Raw genomic sequence first — 21,424 nt, 5'->3', positions numbered from 1 at the left:
ATTCGTGGTGATGTATGGCAAGTTGTGAACATTACTAATCATAACCACACCTTGTGCTTCATGAATGGTTTTATGCTACATTCAGTTACATCTTTTGAAAAATATCAATGAGGAAAGATGATATTAATATTTATGAGTCATGTTGGACAGTGCTCCTTTCTACCGATCAATTGACATATTGCTTGTGTAGGTGTTTTTTTTTTTTTTTTATTTAACTTGACAACTAGTATGTGTGAATATTTAAAATCAAGAAAAAGAGACAGGTCACAAGCCAAGCAAAATTTCGCTGTGTTTGGTAAATACCATGAATAAATAATTAGTCGCTTTTAATGTTGTAATTCATGACTTTAATCATCCCTGGAGTGCAGAGATTCCCATGACTGACAGCTTCGCAATGCGCTAGTCATTGTCTTTGTTACATGAAGACATTAGGACAGTTACAATAGGTGCATGCCACCAGTATTCAAATCTGAATTAAACGTTTAATAGAAGTGTAGGTGTCCACCTGTAATTAAGAGTTTAGATGCATTATAAGTACTAGTCAGAAATTATAGCTGTTAATGTGAAATGACTCATTTATTAGGTTCCGTAGTTTAAGTAATTTGGTAATTGACGTGATTTTAAAAACAGCGTAATTTTCACTTTGAATTGGATTTAAAATCTGTGGTAGTTAAATTCTAATGATCCCTGGACCTGCTTTACCAAACCTTTTTTGTTTTTCATTTTCTGTTAGTTTTTGAGTCTTAATGTCACTTTTGTCTTCCATGTGTGCAAAACCTGCAGTTTGTTTGTTTGTTTGTTTGTTTGTTTGTCTAAAATGAGTTGGCTGTTGACAGAAACTACACTAAGTATGTTTGTGGTTGTCTGATCAATATTTGTGTATGGGGAAATCATTTTCAATTTGATGAGCAAATCCGTACTTTTTGCTTGTTTTGTTTTTCTTGGGTTTGAAATAAATCATTATTTTGGTTCTTCTTGTCCTTCATCCAATCAGCATCGAGGAATAGCCTTCAAAGGGCGTGTCTTTTCTCTTTTAATGTATGAACGACCTCTGAGGGAAAAGTTTGAAGCGCAGCCGCGGGTCTATTCAAGTCATGTCTAACTTTACCCTGTCCGGTGATAAAATGTAGTATGCACGTGTATATACAAATGTGAGCATTCTGATTACTGTGCTAAAGGACTTAAGTAAAAGGTTAGTGGGAATTTTTGTCTTTAGTTTTCTTCATTGCAACACCCTTGCAAGTAGCTCGGGAACCAGTGAGACGTGACCGCGGGGAACGTAAACAAAAAACGCCGCAAAACGGGGAAGCTGCTTTTTGGAAATAGTCCTCTTTTGCAATAAGTGTTACCGGCTGCTGGTGTATCACAACGTCTCACTTGAAAAGGAAATGGTCGGACGGTTGAACTTTCCAAATGTTTGCGAAGAGGACCCGCTGGGCATGAGCTGCCGGATGGACAGGGGGCTAGACAGCCCGGACTCCGGGTTACCGCCGAGCCCGAGCCCCAGCGTTTGGCTAATGCATCAGGACAAACTAGCCCGTGGCGTCAGTCCGATACCGACGGACGAAGGATCGCGGGTGGGTAACAGATTCATAGTATTTTTTGTAATTTTTCCTCATTGTCAGTATGCATCACTAATGAGTCTCATCCGAATTACACCCGAAATGCAAAGTTGTAAAGGACCACTATCACCTGCACCGGTGTTCTGAAAGTCTCCACCTGTTGACAACACGGTGCAGTAAATCTTGGCTCGACGTGAATCCAAAACTTCCAAAATGGTAGACGCTGCTCTAATGGGTTTATAATTGCCTACATTGATACAGATGTTAAAACTCAAAATATACCCAAATGCTTACCAATTATTTCCAAATTAATCATATGACTCCAAAAGGAACTCTCTGTCTGTCCATCTGTCTGTCCGTCTGTCTGTCTGTCTATTATAATCTGTTGTTAAAAAAAAACTTAATCTTAATATGCAAGTAAATCTGTTTTATTACATCAACATACTTTTTTTGGTAATATAATCCTAGGTCTATCAATTCCTTCTTTTGCACCTCACTGGACAGGACATGAGCATGTCTCGCCACCATCTTTCTGCAACAAATACCTGAAGGAAACAATCACCCAATTTGCTGGATCAATGACTACAGCATGTGTAACAAATGTAATACTTTTACGCTGTCCCCTGTTGGAATACCAGAAGTTGTTTGTGATAACATTTTGCTTGCAACTCTGCTGAGAAAATACGTGGCCGGCTTACGTTAAAAGTTAGCTTCTTGCATTCTATTAGTTCACCACTAGATAGAATATAAAACTAAAAACAATATACACTGTTCCTTTGATCATGTGTCATAATAGTGATACTTGGAGAGCTAAATATTTTTTTTGCTTTACGTGGTGCTTAGTGCAAAAAAATTGAGAACCACCTAGGCAATTATCAAATGATGATGTGCCAGTTTGCAGCACTTTATTTTTTGAAGTGGAATTGTTACTTTAATTAGCATTAGCAGTTTATGCAGGGGTGTTCTATATAGCATTGTTGCTACATGTAAAAAGAAAATAAGTCTGTGAATATGATAGGTTGTCAGATTTCCCCAATTGAATACAATGCTTTTGCTTTAAATATGTACTTATAATATGACTGTTTTGAATGTTAGTTTTTTTGTTTGCCTTTAAGCACATCTGCAGTGGAAATGGGCATTGAACATTAGCTATGAATGTACGTATGTCAGTGTACGTACGTTTGCACATACATATGTCTATGTTCAAATGCACACAAAACTAAAGGAAATGAACTCATTGGCTCGCTTATATTGGACCATACATACTATGTTCATTCTAATGTGCTTGTTTAATTGTATTTATGCATTTTGCAGGTTTCAGCTTTGCCCTCTGGGTCCTTCCAGCCTTGGTCCTATGGGGAAGGTATAGCAATTGAGCCTTTACCCCTTAAAGAAGTAAGGTTAGTTTTGTTGAGAAGTTCTTCAATCTATCCATTTTGTCAACTGTGTTAAGGGTTTGTGTTCTGAGGTTCAGTGTTCGACTCTCGGCTGCATCCATCTTCTACTTGCCTTCTGTGAGTTTTCTGCGGATACTCAGTCTTCCTCCCACAGTCCAAATATATGATTGCTTGGTTCATTGAAGATAAGCTGTGTGAACTGTGAATGCTTGTTTGTTTACATCTGCCCTGAGATTGGCAGGAGCAGTTCAAGGATGGCTGAGCGGAATAAAAGCAGCACTGTCCTGATGTGCAGACAGCTCAGTAACCTTCTATCCTCTGCAGGTACACCTCCTCAATGCACTATGACTCGGACCGCCACTTCATTCAGAATGTGGCCCTGCAGCCGTGGGGTCAGGGCCTGGAACACTGCACGCAAACCATCACTGCCGTGTCCCACAGCACCTGGCGTCATTATAAGACACAACTGGATTTCCAGCCCCGCCATAGGCCGCAAAGCTTTACTAGCACCACCATCATCTACCCCAAGAAAATGAGCGCCAAGTATGTCACAGAGCTGAGCTACGATCGCCACCGACAAGCCAGACGTTTCCTCTCCAGTGTGGAGTTGCTGGCAGCAGGACGCTACCTCAGTAAGACAGAAGAGGTCATTTCGATCAGTCCTGTTTTGTAACGTACCCCTTGGCTGGCTGTCGCTGACCCTGCTGTACATTTGAGTTGCTCGTTAACAATTTCTTAATTAATGGCATTGATCCAGAATCACAGGTGCTGTGTTACATAAAGCAGAAATGTAGACATAGTCTGAAGTGGAGCTTATACTCATTCATTCCATGTCTTCATAATTCAGCCAGTGGGTGAATCGTTCATTAGAAATGACCTTTATATTAATTTCCAGAAATATATTGTATCCGTCTAAGTGTTTTTACAGGTCTTGACCTACGAAGGCTAATGACTTGCCCTCCATTGAAGCCTCCCATCAAGTTGGCCACTGCCTGATGTTTAACATTATTTTTAATGAGAGCAAAGACGATGACAACTGTACTAGTTAAGGAAGGGGAGAGAAATTCACTGTCGTGCAGGGTTTTGGTGCATGCTAAGAAATCACTTAAGAGAACCACACTGCACAAAGGATAATTAGCTATGAGGTTTTTTTTGTTTATTTTTGTTTTCTTGCCTTTCAGCACTAAATTAGCACAAAATAAGATCTTCTCAGCTTTTATTTTAGACATTGACAAATGCATAATACTCATGTCTTTGGATTAGAGTAACCATTCAGTACGAGTAAGCTTTTGTATACATGAATTGTGCATGTGACATGGATGGAACATGAGTCTTAATTGAAGTGACAAATACAGTATTGTTTATCTCTCACTGGCCTACAAGGGAAATGTAACACTGCATTCCACAAGAGAAATGTGTATTTATTCTTTTTAAGCTTAGAGATTTTATCATCTGATAAATTTATTTTGTCAATAGATATACAGTATTTGCGGGGTGCCTCACTAATGTTTCATTGTTATGTTTGCTATTGCTTTGGTGCCAATTTTGAAATAAAATAATTCATGCTCACCAATTTTTGAATTTGATGTAAAATAAATGCTATACAGGATAGATGATGGGAAATATATGTGGTTGTTCTTCTAATAATTTTTAAAAAATGCACCTATGTACATATTAGTACATATCTCAGTCTAACATGTCATTTGTTTTATAATTAAGAAATAATCCCTGTAATTTGCGCCCGGCATCAAGTGTAGTATAGACAAATGTACGTATATAAAAAAAAAAAGCTTTGCACCAATTAATTGACAAAGTTGCTGCACAATCATGTATGTAAGGCATATTTAGAATGAACCATTTTGCAGTTTTTCTTCTGTAGTGCTAGAGCGCCTCGTAGTGGCTGGGGTGTGTAATTGTTTAAATTTAGAGGACGACACAACTTCTATTAATCCGGAACATCGGATTGTTGGGAATAAATTCTAATAATCAAAATATTCTCTTTCGAAAATCGTAAAAGTGTTTCCACCCGGTCTCGAACCGGGGACCTTTCGCGTGTTAGGCGAACGTGATAACCACTACACTATGGAAACTACCCCAGAGTCCGTCCTTATAGATACAAGAAAGGAAAACATATATCTATGCTGGATTTTTGATACGTTGAAATAGAGTCAAATGTTCTTATTTTTCAACATGTCATGACTTTTAACATGTTGAAATAGAGTCGAATGTTCTTATTTTATAACTTGGTTAGCTGCTGCAACGTAGAACTGAAATGATTCGGTCAATTATTTACGATACGTTTGAACGCAGCATAAGACGTTTTATCTTAACACTCTGCATTTTGTAGTGTGTCCTGTCACAATGTTTAGCGAGTATTTAACAAGCAAGCATTTTTTTTACCATTATTATCATTTGTATTGATAAATAGTTATTTAGTTTTCGTTTTATAAACCACGCCCACATATTTCCGCATGGTGGACGAGAGGTCCTGTTGTACATGCTGCATGTGTCCGAAGCAAAAACTTTGCTCGTGCCCGTAGTTTTAGTAACGTAAGTACGTATTAGCAACAATGTGCTTATGTTTGATTTGAAGCACTTTAAGGCAAAGTGACAGGGTGGCAACGATCGGGCACCGCCACCGACTGGTTATGCTAAGTGCTAACGCTACACCTTTGTAAGGATGAAGACCAGTAACCAAACCAGCGTCATGAGCATTTTTGAAGAACAAAATGTGGTGAAAATGTGTGCGCCGATGGTTCGTTACTCTAAGTAAGTGTCATTTGTTTTTGTTTCTGCGCGTTTACTCCCGCCAAAGTCGTGTCGATATTTATTCAAGTAAGTTCTATATCGCTGCAAACAACAGAGTATCAGTAATTTTATTAGCTGCACCTCTTGTCTTGAGACCTACACATGTGTCGTGGATTCTCGGTTAATCACAAGCGCCGTGCTATCATTTTTCCACAGACTGGCTTTCAGGTCGTTGGTAAGGAAGTACAACTGTGACATTTGCTTCACTCCAATGATAGTTGCATCTGACTTTGTGCGATCCATCAAAGCCAGAGACAGTGAATTCACCACAAATGAGTGTGAGTAATGTAATTCATCTGTGTTAAGCGCTAATAATCAACTGCGTAAGCTGTACGATTACTTTTGTCCCTTGTCTGCCATAGGTGACAGACCTCTGATTGTACAGTTTGCTGCCCACGACTCTCAGACTCTGGTTGATGCAACGTGCGCTGTTGCACCTTTCTCAGATGGAGTTGACCTGAACTGTGGATGTCCCCAGAGGTGAACATCTACCCGTTTTAAAAATAAAGCATAAACATTGGGCAGTGATAACACACAAGTCAACAATAATACAACTATTGAAAATTGCATACTGTTTGCTGATTCATTCACCACACTGATCTAAATGAAGTACCACTGGCTGCTGTCTGAAATGATTTTGCTTTATTTAATGATGGACTTCAAGTCTTGAAACAATCCATTTTACATTGCAGTTTATGAGTCAAAATTAGCTTTTTGTGCATCATTAATATTGAGAATCACATATTTTTAAGTTTTTCTGATGATTGAAATGCTGAGATGGTCCTGAAAAGTTTTGCTGAGCTGGACGCAAAGTCAATGCGAGCTTGGTTCTACTCGCGGCGCATCCGTTAGCTAGTGACGAGCTTCCGTTACCTAGACGATTTAACGGATTATGGTGTCATTAGTCAGTCATTATTTGTTGTTGTTTTCAGATGGGCCATGTCTGCTGGATATGGCGCTTGCCTTATCAACAAGCCAGAACTGGTTAAAGACATGATCAGACATGTCAAGAACCAAGTGGCCAATCCAAACTATACAACGTCCATTAAAATAAGGTAAACGAAAGCTATTAAAAAAATTAAAACAGACATTAATAGTTAAATTGACTTTTGTAGAATTCACAACGACTTGAGGAAGACAGTAGACCTGTGCCAGAAGGTGGAGTCAGCAGGTGTATCGTGGATAACAGTGCACGGTCGTACGTCGGAGGAGCGTCACCAGCCAGTTCACTACGACGCCATAAAGACAATCAAAGACAGCGTGTCCATTCCGGTTATTGCCAACGGGGACATCAAGTACCAACGCGATGTGGAGTCTATTCACCAGCTCACTGGTGTTGATGGTGAACCCTTTTTTGTTTTTAGTCAAAATTGCTTTATTGAAAGTATATAACAATTTCCTGTTGATTTGTTTTAGGTGTGATGGTAGCGCGAGGGTTGCTGGCTAACCCGGCCTTGTTCGCGGGGTATGAAGATACACCATTGGAGTGCATATGGGACTGGGTGGACATCGCTGTACAGCATGGCACTCCATTTACGTGCTTCCACAATCATCTCATATACATGCTTGAGAGGGTTAGCTCCCAGCCTGAGAGAAAAGTATTCAATTCTTTATGCAGTACATCCGCTGTAATAGACTACTTGCAGAGTACATATGGTTCAGTGCATAAGTTGGAAACATGAACATTTTCTATAGAATTTCTCTGAATGGGGGGACCAGGCGAGACATATCCCTGCACATTTTGTGGTAGGGGACACCCTGGCATGGTCGCCAGCCAATTGCAGGGCACCTATAGGTGACAATTCACACACATTATACACGCTGAACAGGATAAAGCAATAGAAAATGGACTGAATGGAATGATTAGCCAATTATTTGAAGTTTTGGGACTGTGCCGGAGTAAAGACCTTTTGACTGTTTGACACGTGTTTTAAACACTACTCATTCATTTTGATCATCTGTGGTCACTTATAATAATGCAGATAATAAAATTGTTGATGTAATTTCGTTAGGTTTTGTTTGTTGTGCCTTAGACTGTTACAAGACATCATATAAAACGGTATAAAAAAATACATGTGATTTGATACTCAGTTGTAAGGTTTCAATTCCACCCGTTTACACATTTACAGGCTTCATTTGAAGTACACTATATAAAAAGAAACACTATAAGAAAGCTATTAAATTAATTATAGTATTTTGACAGGACGGAATTCAAAAAGGTGCCTTCAAAATAAGAGCAATTTAGTTGAACTAAATGTGCCATTAGCGTATTTCTCGAGTTCGACAGCAATTATGTTGCTGCGGCGACCCCGTGGGGACAAGCGGTATAGAAAATGGATTGATATTTTGCTGGAACGCACACGTGACTTTATGTATTAAGTTTTAATCTGAAAGGATACAGCGGAAAACATACTTCTTACCGGAAAAGTCGCATAGTTGCATATAGCAGGAAGTGTGGCAACTCAGACGTAAGTTACCACCTTTCTAATATTGTTTTAGAATAAGTTTTAAAAGTGTGCTTGTCGTCAATTGTGTGCATTCATACATGCCGTATTCTTCAGGTGCAGATTTGATAAAGTTCTTATGTTTTTATTGAAGTAGATAGGAAGTTTGAGTCTGTCACAAAAAGTACACAAGTGCGATTGATTTTCACTTGTAGCTGCGATCGTCTCTTCTGTGAGTTGTTTTTCTTTTGTGAGGAATATTTCACGTCACAGTGCTGCTTGAGACCGCGTTGCGCCGTGTCATGTTATGTTAACTTAAACCTGACTCAATTGTGAGTTCAGAGAATGTTGAGACATGAAGTGTTGACAAACAGGTAGAGAACTTTGAGTGGAAATGGACCACGCCTTCCATTGAACCTGTTGCAATATTAAGGAGGTTGTGAAACCAGTGTGCGCTGATCTTGCCCTCTTTTAAGTTGACCTCATCACTTCAAGATGACGCTACAATGGACCGCTGTGGCCCTCTTCCTCTATATGGAGATAGGCGTCCTTGTCATCCTCTGCCTGCCCTTCATCTCAGCTAAGAGGTGATGCACACGTTTAACAAGCAAAAGCTGTCAATTTAAACTTCCAGGACGCAAATTGAGTTGTGTTGCTGAGTGTTAAAAAAGTGTCTGCAAATTCAAATTACTCCTAAATCACACCACAGGAAAATTTATTTTTTTGTGTACCCCCATTTATAAAGGCATTCATGCATGATGATTTTATGAGTGCTAGCGTGTAACCATGCGTGTGTGTGTTTCAGGTGGCAGAGAATTTTAAATTTGAGGATCTGGAGCCCCGTTGCCCGCTTTTGGAACAAAGTCTTTCTTACAATGATTATCATACTTATTGTCCTTTTCCTCGGTAAGGGCAATCAGTTGTTTATGATTCATATATATATATATATATATATATATATATATATATATATATATATATATATATATATATATATATATATATATATATATGTGTGTGTGTGTGTATACAAACAGTGATGGTGGTAGAATGTGGTGTGCTCCTTCTTTTGTAGATGCTGTCCGCGAGGTGAGAAAGTACTCTGTTAAAAATCTCGGCACGGATGCCAAACTACTACCCAACATGCATGACCACATGCACATGAAGCTTTTCCGTGCCCAGCGGAACCTCTACATCTCGGGCTTCGCTGTCTTCCTCTGGCTGTGAGTCTTTACTTACAGATCAAGCTCAAACAAACCTGTCAATTTAAACGTCTTTTTTTTTAATCTATAAAAAGGGTTATGAAGCGAGTGATCACCTTGATTAATCAACTGGCTTCAGTATCTGGGACAACTGCTGCACTGCAGGCACAGGCTGACACTGCAAACAAAACTGCCAAAAAGTACATGGAAGACAACGAGCTGCTTAAGAAGGTACCGACAGACAGACAGACAGACAGAGTAATAATCTGTCATAGATAAATGGTGCACCTCCACTCAAGCGCATACTAACCAGCCAGAGGCTCCTTTAAACATCAGTGTATGCACATTTGATGAATAATTCAATACTACCTGGCTTTTAAAAGTCTGTGCTTGCCATGTTGTTCCAGACTCTGATGGAAGGCTCAGGAGATGCAGCAACTGCAGAGGGCATGGAGCTGTTGAAGAAAGAGGTTGAGAAACTGAAAGAAGAACTGAAGGCTTCAGAAGACGGTTAGTGCAATTCTGGTTGGACAAACTGTCTCTCGCCACAGTGGTCAAACAATGTTGCCTCACAATGTTTTCCCCTCCTTGCTTACATTGTTGGTTCAACCTCGGCGGAGTAATTGCTTCCGGTGTTCCGTTTTGATCTTCGATGTGTGTCTGTGTGCAGTACTGAAGAAGTCTGAGTGCGATGCGGTTGCGTTGAAGAAACTAACGGACAGCCTTGCCAAAGAGTATGACAAACTGCTTCAAGAACATCAGGTGCTTCAGGTAATGCTTTTTTCCTAACAGCAGCTTCCCATATGCCTAAAGCCACCTATTCCCCAACAACTACACAGTGATTTTTCCTCCTGTGCTCTTTTGTCTTCCAGAATGCTCAAAGTCCTGTAAACAAAAAGGAAGACTAACCTTTGGGAGAAATTCTCCACACAACTCCCTGTGACGCCGTGCAAATGACACCCAAAGCACATACAAGTTTTTAATGGAGCACATTTTTTACTTTTTTGACTCTCCTGGCACATGACTATCCCTAAGGAGAAATTTCACTCGCTTTCCTGTTTCTGGTCATTCACACTGCGGTGGGAAAAAAAAAAGAAAATCATCTTGGACCACATATGAAAGTGGCCCAGATTGGATTTGAGAAAAAACAACGAATCAAGCTGTTTAAAATGTCCTAAAATAATTCCATATACACACATACGTATGGGCAATAATGGGAATTGAGCTGCAAGGTGAACAATATTGAAGTGAAGTCAATATTATCTCTTTTTTTGTTTGGGACTTCTCTGAAGAATGTTAGCATGATTGGGAAAAAAAAAAACTTTTAAGCTTGCTTTCAGCTTTGTCTTCTCAGAAATGATCCACTTTTTTGTGTGTATTTCTAAATTTCCTAATGGATCATTCCCTTATTCACGACCTCTATCACTCGTGAAAGTTGCTGCTCTCACAAGTTTACATTTATTTGGATGTAGCACACATGCACTGTCAGGTCATTATGTCTTAGTTAAGCTTTTTCCCTTGTTTTGGCCATGTCTTAATTTGAATGTGTCATTTGCAAAAAAACATGTGAGGTAATGCTTTTTAATGGTGTGTTAGGTGACAAGAATATGAATTTTACTGCATGGGACATTGAGTTTGTATTTTTGTTTCCCAAATTCACCAATGTTTCACCTAATGTATGGGCGATGGGCTATGCTGTATGCACACTTTGCTCACTTTTGCTGGCTATGTCACATGCACGTAAATCAACATGCCCATCACTGTCAGGAAGATGCCCAATGTTTTTTGTTGTTTTTTTACATCTTACACAAAACACCCCAACACATTTTTTATGAGATTGAGTTTTCAAAGTTTTATTACTTGCAAGGTATTTTTTTCTTGGCATTTTTACAAAAATAATCCATAATAAAAGTTAAATACATTCAGATTTTTATAATCCAAGTTATTTTTTTTCTGGTAAACTTCATTGCTGCTCTTCTGTCTGTATTTAATACTTGTGCCTGACACAGCTGAATTCAAAAGACAGAAGTCACAATTCAGTTGAACCTCCAATTAGGTTGTACAGCATGTATCCTCCGTAGTGATAGTCATACAAAACAATATTGTCTACATTTATGAGGATATTATGTAGATATTTTGAATTTACCTTTGCTAAGTATATAAGGAGGATATTTTGTTTTCCCCAAGAAAGAAATATAGTAAACAACTTAGAACATATGTCTGTTGACTTTAGGCATCACTTTCTGCACACACACGCACACAACACCCCCCCCCCCCCAAAAAAAAAAAAAAACATCACAAAACAAAGTCACTAGTGTAAAGTCTGACAATGTCGAGGTAGAGCTAAATATATATTAACAATAGAAACTATGTCATGGTCGATCAATTGATCAAAAGCTGAGGGCAATGTTTGGCACAGTTCATCCCATGGAAACTACCATACATGGCAGTAAGTGATCGCCATGGTGAGTACAAATATGCCGATTTGGGGATATTAATGTACTTAGGCGGCTGTTAGCAAATCAGAGCACTCGCTAGAATTGTTGTTAAGCAGTTGAGGCATTTAATATGACAGCATTCTGTCCAATCAGTGTTTTGGGTTTTGCTCTAGCAGTGCAGTGAGTCACCAAACGGTCTGGAATTAATGTTCTATAACATACGCTTAGGGCAGCTCGTTTGCCTCATGATTCTGAGGTTAAAGGTTAAAGGTTCAAATATCTCTTCTTACTGTGTGGAGTTCTCTTTTACTTTCAACATTTAAAAAAGGCATGTTAGGTTAGTTGAGGCCTCAAAATGGATAAAACAATGAATCCATTAAGATTATTGTTAGAATATACGTTTTGATGGGGTTAAAGTGAAAATGCAAGAAAAAGGCCAACATTTCAATAAATTTTAGGGGGCGGGTCCCACTGACCTTGTGGGGCGGCAGTCTTCCTTACAGGAGACATGCCTCTGATATGATATTGTATCACACAAAGACTTCATATGCAGTACTGTACGTAAAACTTGCAAGGCACTTTTGGGCAGGAAACATTCAATTTGCCTATTCTTTCAACACTACAGCACACCAACAGCCTTCACAAAGGCAGGTTTGCTACTCTGGTCAGGTTCTGTCCTATTTGTCCACTATTCATGATGTGTAAAGTGATCACAATTGTAAGGACATTGCATGGGGGCCCTTGAAAATGGTATTTTGAATTTGACCCAAATCCTTGGCGGAAATTTTGAATCCATTGTTGTTGCTGCTACTACTAATGCTACCTATTTTTTCTATTCATTTAAATTTTATTGTTTTGTTTTTTTGTTCCATTCTCTTTTCTCGGTCTCCTTTCAAACTCTTGTACTGTCCAGCAGCATTTCCCCGAAACATACATGTGCATGCCAGGCAAACTGCAATGGAGGGAGGATATTAAAACTCTACTGTACAGTTTTGGTGCTGTCAGATAATCAGCCCCCACCCCCCGTACAGCATGTATACACGTTTGAATAAAAAAAAAAAAGTAGTAGAAAAGTGACTGTCAAACTATTCTCCGGATAAAGTTGTAATTGAGTGTAAACTGAGTGTCTAGCATTTAGTCTAGCATTAGTATAATAAAAGAGTAATGGCCAATAGACCTTTTCAATTTCTGAGTATTAACTGCAATAAAGTTGTAATGTAAGGGCTAAAGTCAAAATACCAAAAAGTTTAAATGTTATAAAATATATACATATAAATTAATATAAAACATTTTAACTAATATTATAGACCTGATGAATGTACAGTACATCAATATATATATATATATATATATATATATATATATATATATATATATATATATATATATATATATATATATATATATATATATATATATATATACACACCCTGCAGAAAGCGGCAATTCACTTTACATGATAAAATTACAATTACGACTTTATTCTCATAATACTGACGCTTGACTTTTTCCTCTTAACATTACAACTTTATTCAACTGACCTTACAGCTTTTTTCTTTCTTGTAATTGTATTTCATATCACTGTGGCATTATTATTCCTTCATACATAAAAACAGTGTCAAATAAAATAAATTGTGGGGGGGGGGGGAAACAAATACAATACAAATGCAAAATATCCAACTACAGTATATGAAATGTCTCTGCAAATATGAGAATTCAGAAATATTGTCATCAGATTTAATAGGATTCCCTGCAAGTGTTTGTGTGTGTGCGTGTGCGTGTGTGTTTGTGTGCGCATGTGTGTGTGTGTGCGCGCATGTGTGTATGTAGATATGTTTGTTCATCTGCATGTGATGAAAAGGAGGTTGGTGGTCCTCAGAGGTCATCTTTTCCCTCCCTAGGGCATCACAGTCGCGTTTCGCGGTCTGTGCCATTTTCTGACGTTCTTTGCAATGTCTCAGAATTTGAGATCACAAATTCTTCCTTTCTGAGCGCTTCCAGTTCTGTTCCGCCATTGGCTCGAGATCCACGAAGGGCGTCTTGTTCCTCCTTCTTCAGCTGTCTACTGAGCAGGATGAAGCCCGGGATGCACATTAGAAATGAGATCGTCCGTAGGCTCAAAGTCAGGCCCAGGTAGGCGATCCTAATGGGAAAAAAATTACAAAAAATCCTCCTCATGTGGAAATAACTTCATATGCCGCATGTATTAACTGAGAGAGTTCTACCTGTATTTTGCAGTGTTGTAAATTTTACAAGCTCCTCTTCCACCGCAGCGTTTCTCACCCCATTTTAAACATGTGCTGTCAATGATTGCTCCAAAGTAAATGGGTGCCGGAATTCCAGCTGTATAGAGACAGCAAAATTGTTTCAGCCAACAGTACATGATATTGTGGTTTTGCAGTAATGGTTAAATTATGTTTCAAATTTTCTACACAAACAAGTTGTCGTATTTTTGACTCCTCGAGATGCCACTCTCTGTTCAACATTGGGCTGAAAGCACCCCTTTATTTAAACCCACAGTGCCTCTAGTGGAGTCAAAAAATAAAACTGATTCACGAAGTAAATTTGAAGTTTCATTTTTCCCATCACTAGTTTAAGTACCGTATTTTCCAGACTATAAGGCGCACCTAAAAACCTAAAATTTTCTCAAAAGCCGACAGTGCGCCTTATAGTCCGGTGCGCCTTATATATGGACCAAATTCCTAAATTTAAACTGGCCCGAAGCATTGTGTCATGAAATCAATCATAAGTGGCCCGCGGAAGACTATGAATCATGAATCAAAAAGACTATGGATCACTATTTTGTGATTATAAAGTAATTTGTTGTGTCTGAAGTTGAAATAAAAAAGATAAAATGGAGAATGATTTCATTTGGATTAAAAATCTGACATGATGCATTAATAGTGCACCTTATAGTCCGGTGCGCCTTATATAAGGACAAAGTTTTAAAATGGGCCATTCATTGAAGGTGCGCCTTATAGTCCGGTGCGCCTTATAGTCCGAAAAATACGGTAGCTCAGATAGAATACATTTTGAAGGACCTCACCAAGTGTATGTGTCGCTAGAGCATGGAATCCCAAGGCAAACGATTTCAGCTGTGGTTTGATGCACCTGTAACAAAAAGATTTGGAGTCATATATTATACATATAATTTAATATGAAATGTGGGTCTTGAAAACAATGATGGGACTAATAACAGAGTATTTAAATCCTTATTAACCCCTCTTTGGTTTCTCTTGGTCTCTTGGCTAGCTTTTATTTGGGGATCGTCTACATTTTTATTTTTGTCATTCAGAGTGCTGTGAAGACAGAAATTCCACTTGAAAGTTCAACCTCAAAATGTTCCAGTCAACTGACTCACAAATGTGTGTAAACTAGTGTTTTTTGTTTGTGAATACTATAGATCATTTAACTGACTGCAATGTTGAGAGCGAAAGTAATATATTAAGTCTAGTTTTGATCATTGATTAAATACCGTATTGGCCCGAATACAAGACGGTGTTTTTTGCATTGAAATAAGACTGAAAAAGTGGAGGTCGTCTTACATTCGGGGTCTAGACATTATACCCATTCACAACGCTAGATGGCGCCAGATATCTTTAAAGCGAATGCTAAACTTAACTCCCTAGGCCAAAGCCCTGTCACGAAGAAGAAAATAGCGGTAGCACAAAGAAGAAAAATAACAAATAGCAGCAAGAAAGAAAAGAGAAGAAAATAAGAGAAGAGATAACAGTGTAAGGACAGTGACACAGCACAGCGAGGCAGAGGAGTAATGTTCTGACATGACAGATCTCAGCTACTCTCAAGTTTAAACCAGTTTGCATTATTTTATTGCAATGTTTTTCCTTATTCAGATTTGTTTCAAGAGTACAGTTACAGTTAGACTTCACTTTGATGGTTAATGAAGTTATTGCAATTTTGTTGTTTTATCACAGTAGATTGGTTTATTTACGTTTCAAAAACCAGAAGCCATTCATTTATAAATGTGATTGCACTCTAGTTTACATATTTAAATGTTCGGATATTAAGATGTGATAGACAGTTTTTGCATGATTTGAATGAGGCAAAATAACATGCTTTTTTTCTCGAATATATTGTTATAATCATTTGTTTCAGATGTACTGTAGTTATTTTCTGTATAAATTTAAATTTGGTGTTCAAAAAGTCTTGAGTCTTGAAAAAGAGGGGGTCGTCTTGTAAATAGGGTCATCTTATATTCGGGCCAATACGGTACATTTTTCAGAATGACTTCATTCAGGAAGTACAGTGAACTAGTGATTACCATAATACCCAGAAGTCTAAGGGAAGAGACTAAAATGGGCGTTCTGTTCTAGAAAATGGATGCATGGATGAACTTAATTTCAATCCTAAATGGTTAACCGCATAGACAGTCTCTTCAATGGAGTATCTTAATGTTGGGCATGTTAGAAGTCTATAAATGTCATATGTCAATCCATGTATATCCATCATAATGTTTTTTTCCCCTCCAACTACAATCTATGACACTTTTCCTAAAAGAAGGTCAGTTCAGACATTTCAGATAATCTGTTTTCTCAAAAGACCTCAAGAACACTCAAAATACTATAAGTTTTAAAAGCATAAGTCTTGGACACACAGGACAGTTCCTAGAAATGGCTTCATAAACAAACTAAGTGACCAAGGAAAAGTTTAGTTTACATCAAGGTCATGACAATTAATTATTATGACTGCAATTGTGCGTGCAAGGCATTTATATAGTGTAGCTTGACATAGTAAACCGTAAAAGGGAAATAAAATCATTTTAGTAGAGTACCATTGAAAAATAAGCTAAGAAAGAAAAAAGCTAAAATAATATTTTTGAGCTGTCAGAGTGCACTTAGGGCGATTCTAAAACGTCCAAAAAAATCAATAATTGCTGACAATATTTCAATGTTCTTCTCTAATAGCGATAAACAGTTGGAAGTGCTACTAAGTGGTATCTACCACCTAGAGGTGCACGATGTTATTACAATTTAAAATTGATTAGAAGTGGCAGAAGAAGCTGTTTTATTATTTTGGTCTTCCCAAACTTAGGCAATAGTCACCTTTGTACCCTAAATTACATATTTCTAACAAATGGTAGAAATTGTAAGGGTCCCACCCAATATGTACTGTTTAACCCAGGGGTGTCCAAACATTTTGCAAGGAGGGCCAGATTTGATAAAGTGAAGGGGCCTGGGGGCCAATAGTTTTTTCATGACATTTTTTAACTACAAAAATTTCATGCAAATACACACTGTTATAAAACAAATTTCATTGTCCCAATTGTCTTTATTTTTTTTAATGACAAAAAAAACAAATATAGGCCACTTAGGCAGATGTGAACAACTCTAAAAACACAAATTCTGCCTTTCATTCATCTGAAGAGTCAAATATTATTGGACAAACTGTATGAAATACCTTAAATTTACATGAATTTAAAAAGATTTTAACCTCATGAAAATTTTAAACGGGAGTTATGGGTAATGCAAAGTTGTATGTTATTATTAAAACTTAGAACAACTGAATTTTGCTCTTGTCATTTACAATATCTTTCAGAAAGTAATAGTTTGTGCCATGTCTACAGGTTTATAACATCAACAGTATTAACATGGCCACTTCATAGGTTGCTTTAGTAATATTTACTTTTGACTTGCAGCCCCGCGTCAAGAATCGCTGTTGTGATGCCACTTCAGCTTGGATCTGCTTCATTTTATCAGCGCGGTCACTCCCTGTTAGCTTGTCGCATGTTTAGTCTGATAGTGTCTCTTTAGGTTGAAATCCTTAAACAAGACAATTTTCTTACAAATTGCAAATTAACACAATTGCCTTTATTTTCAGTGAAGAAGTATCGTAATTCCCATTTCCTCGTATTTTTTGCAGTCGCCATGGCAGAAATGAGCGGAGAGTGGTGGTGCTGCCACCCTTTGGTAATAGGAGGAATTACAGTTTCAAGTTTCATGTTTTTTTTAAATTCAGTTTGACAGTGCAGGCGGGCCATAAATAATATATCATAAGACCGAAGCTGTGGGCCCTATGAAATCTGACCGGGGGCCGTATTTGGCCCGCGGGCTGGACTTTGGACATGCCTGGTTTAACCAGTTCAATGATGCAACCTTAAAGGTACGGCAACGGTGACGACCCAAAATTTTAGCACCTTGGTTTTGGTGTGACCTATTTTCAATCAAATCACACAAAGAGATCAAAATGTCTCATAAGCACTTTGAGGCAGAGGCCAGCAGTTTAGCTCAATCCTGTTGCATCATATCACAACTTCAGATCATTGTGGAGGAATGTTAGGAAGAGACCTGAAGTTTCTACCAGCTGACATTGGATGAGAGGCAAAGTATACTCTGAATTGCATAACAGACAATCAAAGGGCAAATAACCATTCTCGCACACATCCACACCGCTGGACAATCTAGTCATCTATTAACCTACCATGGATGTTTTTAAAATGCGAAAGGAAAGTCGAGTATGAGGGAGAATATGCAAACCCCAGAGAGGCCTTTGAACTGTGAGGCGGATGTGCTAATTAGTCACCCAATGTTAGCAATGACAAGGAAATTAAACAGTAGCTGTTTACACTCATCGTCTCACAACATCGTCTGATCTTATTTGTGAAGAGCAGAAACTGGCCTTTTAAGATTTAATGCCGATCATGTGGGTTTTTTTTTTTTTTAAAGATGGCAGATGGCCCAGTGGGATTTCCAGCTATACAGATAAAAAAAGCAGATACTGCAAATTACACTAAGACTTTAAATAACCCATTTGACAGCTAAATCAAGCAAAAATTTCAATATTGACATATTGCAAAGCATTCACTCATGCGGTATCCAAATCAAACACAGCATCACCTCAGCTCTACTGAGTGATCTTTAAAACCTCTATGATCAAAAGGATGAGGGACATGGAAGCTTTTTGATGGGCTTTGGCACAAGGCTGACCTGATGAGGAGCATGTAGCCCGGCGTTCCTCCCAGGGAAATGATGAAGGACGTGATGACGGAAAGAGCCAAGAAGTACGGGAACATCCTGTCGCAGTCGTCCTTATCGGGGCACTGACCTGTATGGGCTGTCAGATTACCAGCCACACCCACACAGCTACAGTTCGAGAAGACCTGGACAATAATGCATATACATGAATCATTGGAAAACAGACACACACTGACTGAACATGTGTGATAATGTTTTTTTTTTTCAACTGTAAAAATTGATTTCTTATGGAAACTTTGGTGATGTAAGTAAAAAGTAAAATATTTTTTTTTTCCTCCTCATAAAAATCTATTAACCACATCTAAACTTAGGCACTTTCCGTATCAGAGCTAAAAGACTGAAATGAAGGGCAAAACAACCCACCTCCCAAAAAGAATAAAGGAAAAAAATCAGACATCCCAGATTTCAGTGACTCAACTATTAAAGAGTGGAATTAGTTGATAACAAAATAACTTTGCTCAAAATTGTAAATTTCCACAGGACAGCTCATGTGGCTGGTATGGGCTCCACGTGCTCGTATGCATTCATAACAAGGTCCTAGCGTGCTCCAGACGAGAGGACGAAGAACAGCAGCTCAATTGTTACGGCTTTAAACTGATCATGTGGAGTTACGCTGTGATGATTAAGTATAGGAGTGTACAGAACAATTTCTTTTCAAATGAGCACCAGAGTTGTTTGCTGCTCATATTTTTTTCTTGACCCACTGAGCTCCTTCATAAACTTAAGACTTGAAGCACATCAGAGTCAAGTAGGCCACATCCGGCTAGTCCGCAATCGCTGCTGCCACTATGAAATCAAAAATAGAACCTAAAATATGCTTTGGATGTGTACAACTGTCCGCAAAAAAGAATTGTGATGTAGGTCTTGATGTGAAAATTCATTCATTCATTCATTCATTCATTCATTCATTCATTCATTCATTCATTCATTCATTCATTCATTCATTCATTTATGTCAGGGTCTGGGAACTTCCTTTCTGTCCACAGGTGGCATCCGTGAGCAAGGGTGGCTGAGGAGTTACAGATCTGATCACCGATCAGGCTCATCAAGGGGAGGCTCTTAAGGAGCTTGCTGTCAACAACTCGTCGCCTGAGTGTTAGATGATGTTGGTCACCTCTACAGCTGTTGAAACCACGTTCCCTACCCTGCTCGCCTACACCACGACTCCTGGCTCTCCGGTTGGCCCGTTCGCCCTCCGCCGGGTATCTGACAGAGTGATTTTGTCTTTCAGCTCCTGGACCCCACTCGCTAAGATCCACTCCTCTCTGGCGACGCTTCACCACTCCTATTTCGGAACCCGGCTCAACTACCGACCGTATCTCAGTCAATCCTTAACGATCACTTTGGTCTCTCTGAGTTCGTTCTGCATGTGGATCAAAACCAGTGTTTCCCAACCTTTTTTGAACGAATCGTTCACTCACGAGCCAACACTAACAGCAACACACACATAAATTGAGTATGTGCCGATGCCACAACATGAAATCTCAAAATTCTCCGATTTGCCACGCATGCACGATTAGCCTTGCGGAAACTGACCTGTGGTTTGGTAATCCTGTTACAATTCGCTCGGTATTTAATGTTGGACAATTTCCCACGGAACATCTCTCACGTGACACCGGTGTGCCGCGGCACACTGGTTGGGAAACACTGGTCAAAACAATCGCCCGCACCATGTCACTTTATTTATTCATTCATTTGTTCGTTCGTTCGTTCGTTTATACATACATTTACTTACAGTGATTGTTTTTTTTTATACTGCAACATGCCTGTTGAAGTGGTCAAGCATTTAACTTTTTACAGTTTTACTTACTGTGTTTTTCCCTGAACCGGTGGAGATGGTGCAGCCAGCAAGACAGGGAGAAACAAAAGTGATTCCGTTCCCTCCACAGACTGGGTCCCAATTATTTGCTGGGCAAAAACAGTTGGAGTTGCAGGTGGTGAAAAGAGAGTGTTTGTCAGAAGATATGTCCTCCATGCTGGAAGAAAGAGAACAAGCCAATATGCTACTAAATACTGGTTGTGATGTGCACAGTACCAGAAACTTTCTAAACCTTCAACAATTTGACAAAAGCCTGTTATCCAAGAGTTTCCACTGATTTTAGCAACCCACCTGTTGTACGGAAGAGTCACTCCGGCAATTTTGGCATTCTCACAGCTCATCACGAAGAAAAACAGAGAAAGGACATAGCCAAGAAAAGAAGTTACAAAAGCAAATTTGGCTGCTCTTATAATGTTCAGCTTCATCTTCTTCATTAGGAGGCCACCAGAGAAAATCCCAAGTGCAACCGCTGGGATATTAATCACACCTGGGATTTGTGAACAAAACACAAAAAAAACTCACGTCATCATGTATTGGTATGGAATCTATGCGTACTATATATTGTTTGGTTATTGTACACAAATCATTCATACCCATTAGAAAGTTGGCCTTTGAGGCAGATTGTCTAAAGTGCTGTTCGATGTACTTGGGTTTGTAGGTGACCATGCCAATAAGTGAGTTGAGCTGGATGATTGTCACACACAAGTAGATCAGATAAACAGGGTGGCCCAACAGGGTCCGCAGGGTTGGAATAAAATCTGT

General features: G+C 38.8%; 4 protein-coding genes and 1 non-coding gene across 6 annotated transcripts in view; 3 read left to right on the top strand and 2 right to left on the bottom strand.

The window, feature by feature from the left end:
- The first annotated feature begins 1,052 nt into the window (after nucleotides 1-1,052).
- Nucleotides 1,053-4,532, top strand: rflnb (refilin B). Its single transcript, XM_049726339.2, has 3 exons — nucleotides 1,053-1,577; nucleotides 2,877-2,962; nucleotides 3,284-4,532. The coding sequence occupies exons 1-3, from the start codon at nucleotides 1,389-1,391 to the stop codon at nucleotides 3,630-3,632; spliced, it is 624 nt and encodes a 207-aa protein (XP_049582296.1). The 5' UTR covers nucleotides 1,053-1,388; the 3' UTR covers nucleotides 3,633-4,532.
- A 444-nt stretch (nucleotides 4,533-4,976) lies between these two features.
- trnav-aac (transfer RNA valine (anticodon AAC)) lies at nucleotides 4,977-5,049 on the bottom strand. Its single transcript has one exon. It is a non-coding gene; the product is annotated as a tRNA-Val (tRNA).
- Nucleotides 5,050-5,347: 298 nt separating this feature from the next.
- On the top strand, nucleotides 5,348-7,770 carry dus4l (dihydrouridine synthase 4-like (S. cerevisiae)). 2 transcript variants are annotated; one of them, XM_049726321.2, is made up of 7 exons: nucleotides 5,348-5,509; nucleotides 5,639-5,728; nucleotides 5,924-6,045; nucleotides 6,130-6,247; nucleotides 6,700-6,822; nucleotides 6,883-7,109; nucleotides 7,184-7,770. In XM_049726321.2, the coding sequence occupies exons 1-7, from the start codon at nucleotides 5,457-5,459 to the stop codon at nucleotides 7,447-7,449; spliced, it is 999 nt and encodes a 332-aa protein (XP_049582278.1). In that variant the 5' UTR covers nucleotides 5,348-5,456; the 3' UTR covers nucleotides 7,450-7,770. The 2 variants fall into 2 exon arrangements, with proteins under 2 accessions (XP_049582278.1, XP_068507365.1); XM_068651264.1 differs by lacking the exon at nucleotides 5,639-5,728 and having other exon boundaries at nucleotides 5,355-5,509.
- A 446-nt stretch (nucleotides 7,771-8,216) lies between these two features.
- Nucleotides 8,217-11,340, top strand: bcap29 (B cell receptor associated protein 29). The gene is made up of 8 exons (XM_068651265.1): nucleotides 8,217-8,235; nucleotides 8,688-8,798; nucleotides 9,017-9,117; nucleotides 9,287-9,434; nucleotides 9,509-9,644; nucleotides 9,821-9,923; nucleotides 10,084-10,184; nucleotides 10,286-11,340. The coding sequence occupies exons 2-8, from the start codon at nucleotides 8,707-8,709 to the stop codon at nucleotides 10,319-10,321; spliced, it is 717 nt and encodes a 238-aa protein (XP_068507366.1). The 5' UTR covers nucleotides 8,217-8,235; nucleotides 8,688-8,706; the 3' UTR covers nucleotides 10,322-11,340.
- Nucleotides 11,251-21,424, bottom strand: part of slco1c1 (solute carrier organic anion transporter family, member 1C1) — a 29,534-nt gene continuing 19,360 nt past the window's right edge. The window contains exons 9-15 of the mRNA XM_049726310.2: nucleotides 21,256-21,420; nucleotides 20,954-21,149; nucleotides 20,654-20,819; nucleotides 18,796-18,968; nucleotides 14,898-14,962; nucleotides 14,077-14,194; nucleotides 11,251-13,994 (exon numbers count right to left, since the gene is read on the bottom strand). Coding sequence (XP_049582267.1) covers nucleotides 13,757-13,994; nucleotides 14,077-14,194; nucleotides 14,898-14,962; nucleotides 18,796-18,968; nucleotides 20,654-20,819; nucleotides 20,954-21,149; nucleotides 21,256-21,420 — 1,121 coding nt within the window. The 3' untranslated portion in view covers nucleotides 11,251-13,756. The remainder of the gene's footprint in view (nucleotides 13,995-14,076; nucleotides 14,195-14,897; nucleotides 14,963-18,795; nucleotides 18,969-20,653; nucleotides 20,820-20,953; nucleotides 21,150-21,255; nucleotides 21,421-21,424) is intronic.

The sequence above is a fragment of the Syngnathus scovelli genome, chromosome 7, assembly GCF_024217435.2.
Source record: "Syngnathus scovelli strain Florida chromosome 7, RoL_Ssco_1.2, whole genome shotgun sequence".
Lineage (NCBI taxonomy): Eukaryota > Metazoa > Chordata > Actinopteri > Syngnathiformes > Syngnathidae > Syngnathus > Syngnathus scovelli.
This window is presented reverse-complemented; position numbering and strand designations above follow the sequence as displayed.

Bases quoted from the DNA above. Each gene is read 5' to 3' on its own strand.
- bcap29 (XM_068651265.1), top strand. From the start codon at position 8,707: ATGACGCTACAATGGACCGCTGTGGCCCTCTTCCTCTATATGGAGATA. The intron at 9,435-9,508 runs GTGAGTCTTTAC...ATCTATAAAAAG, and splicing joins TTCGCTGTCTTCCTCTGGCT to GGTTATGAAGCGAGTGATCA. The intron at 10,185-10,285 runs GTAATGCTTTTT...TTTGTCTTCCAG, and splicing joins AAGAACATCAGGTGCTTCAG to AATGCTCAAAGTCCTGTAAA.
- rflnb (XM_049726339.2), top strand. From the start codon at position 1,389: ATGGTCGGACGGTTGAACTTTCCAAATGTTTGCGAAGAGGACCCGCTG. The intron at 1,578-2,876 runs GTGGGTAACAGA...TGCATTTTGCAG, and splicing joins CGACGGACGAAGGATCGCGG to GTTTCAGCTTTGCCCTCTGG. The intron at 2,963-3,283 runs GTTAGTTTTGTT...TATCCTCTGCAG, and splicing joins TTACCCCTTAAAGAAGTAAG to GTACACCTCCTCAATGCACT.
- dus4l (XM_049726321.2), top strand. From the start codon at position 5,457: ATGCTGCATGTGTCCGAAGCAAAAACTTTGCTCGTGCCCGTAGTTTTA. The intron at 6,248-6,699 runs GTGAACATCTAC...TGTTGTTTTCAG, and splicing joins AACTGTGGATGTCCCCAGAG to ATGGGCCATGTCTGCTGGAT. The intron at 6,823-6,882 runs GTAAACGAAAGC...TGACTTTTGTAG, and splicing joins ACAACGTCCATTAAAATAAG to AATTCACAACGACTTGAGGA.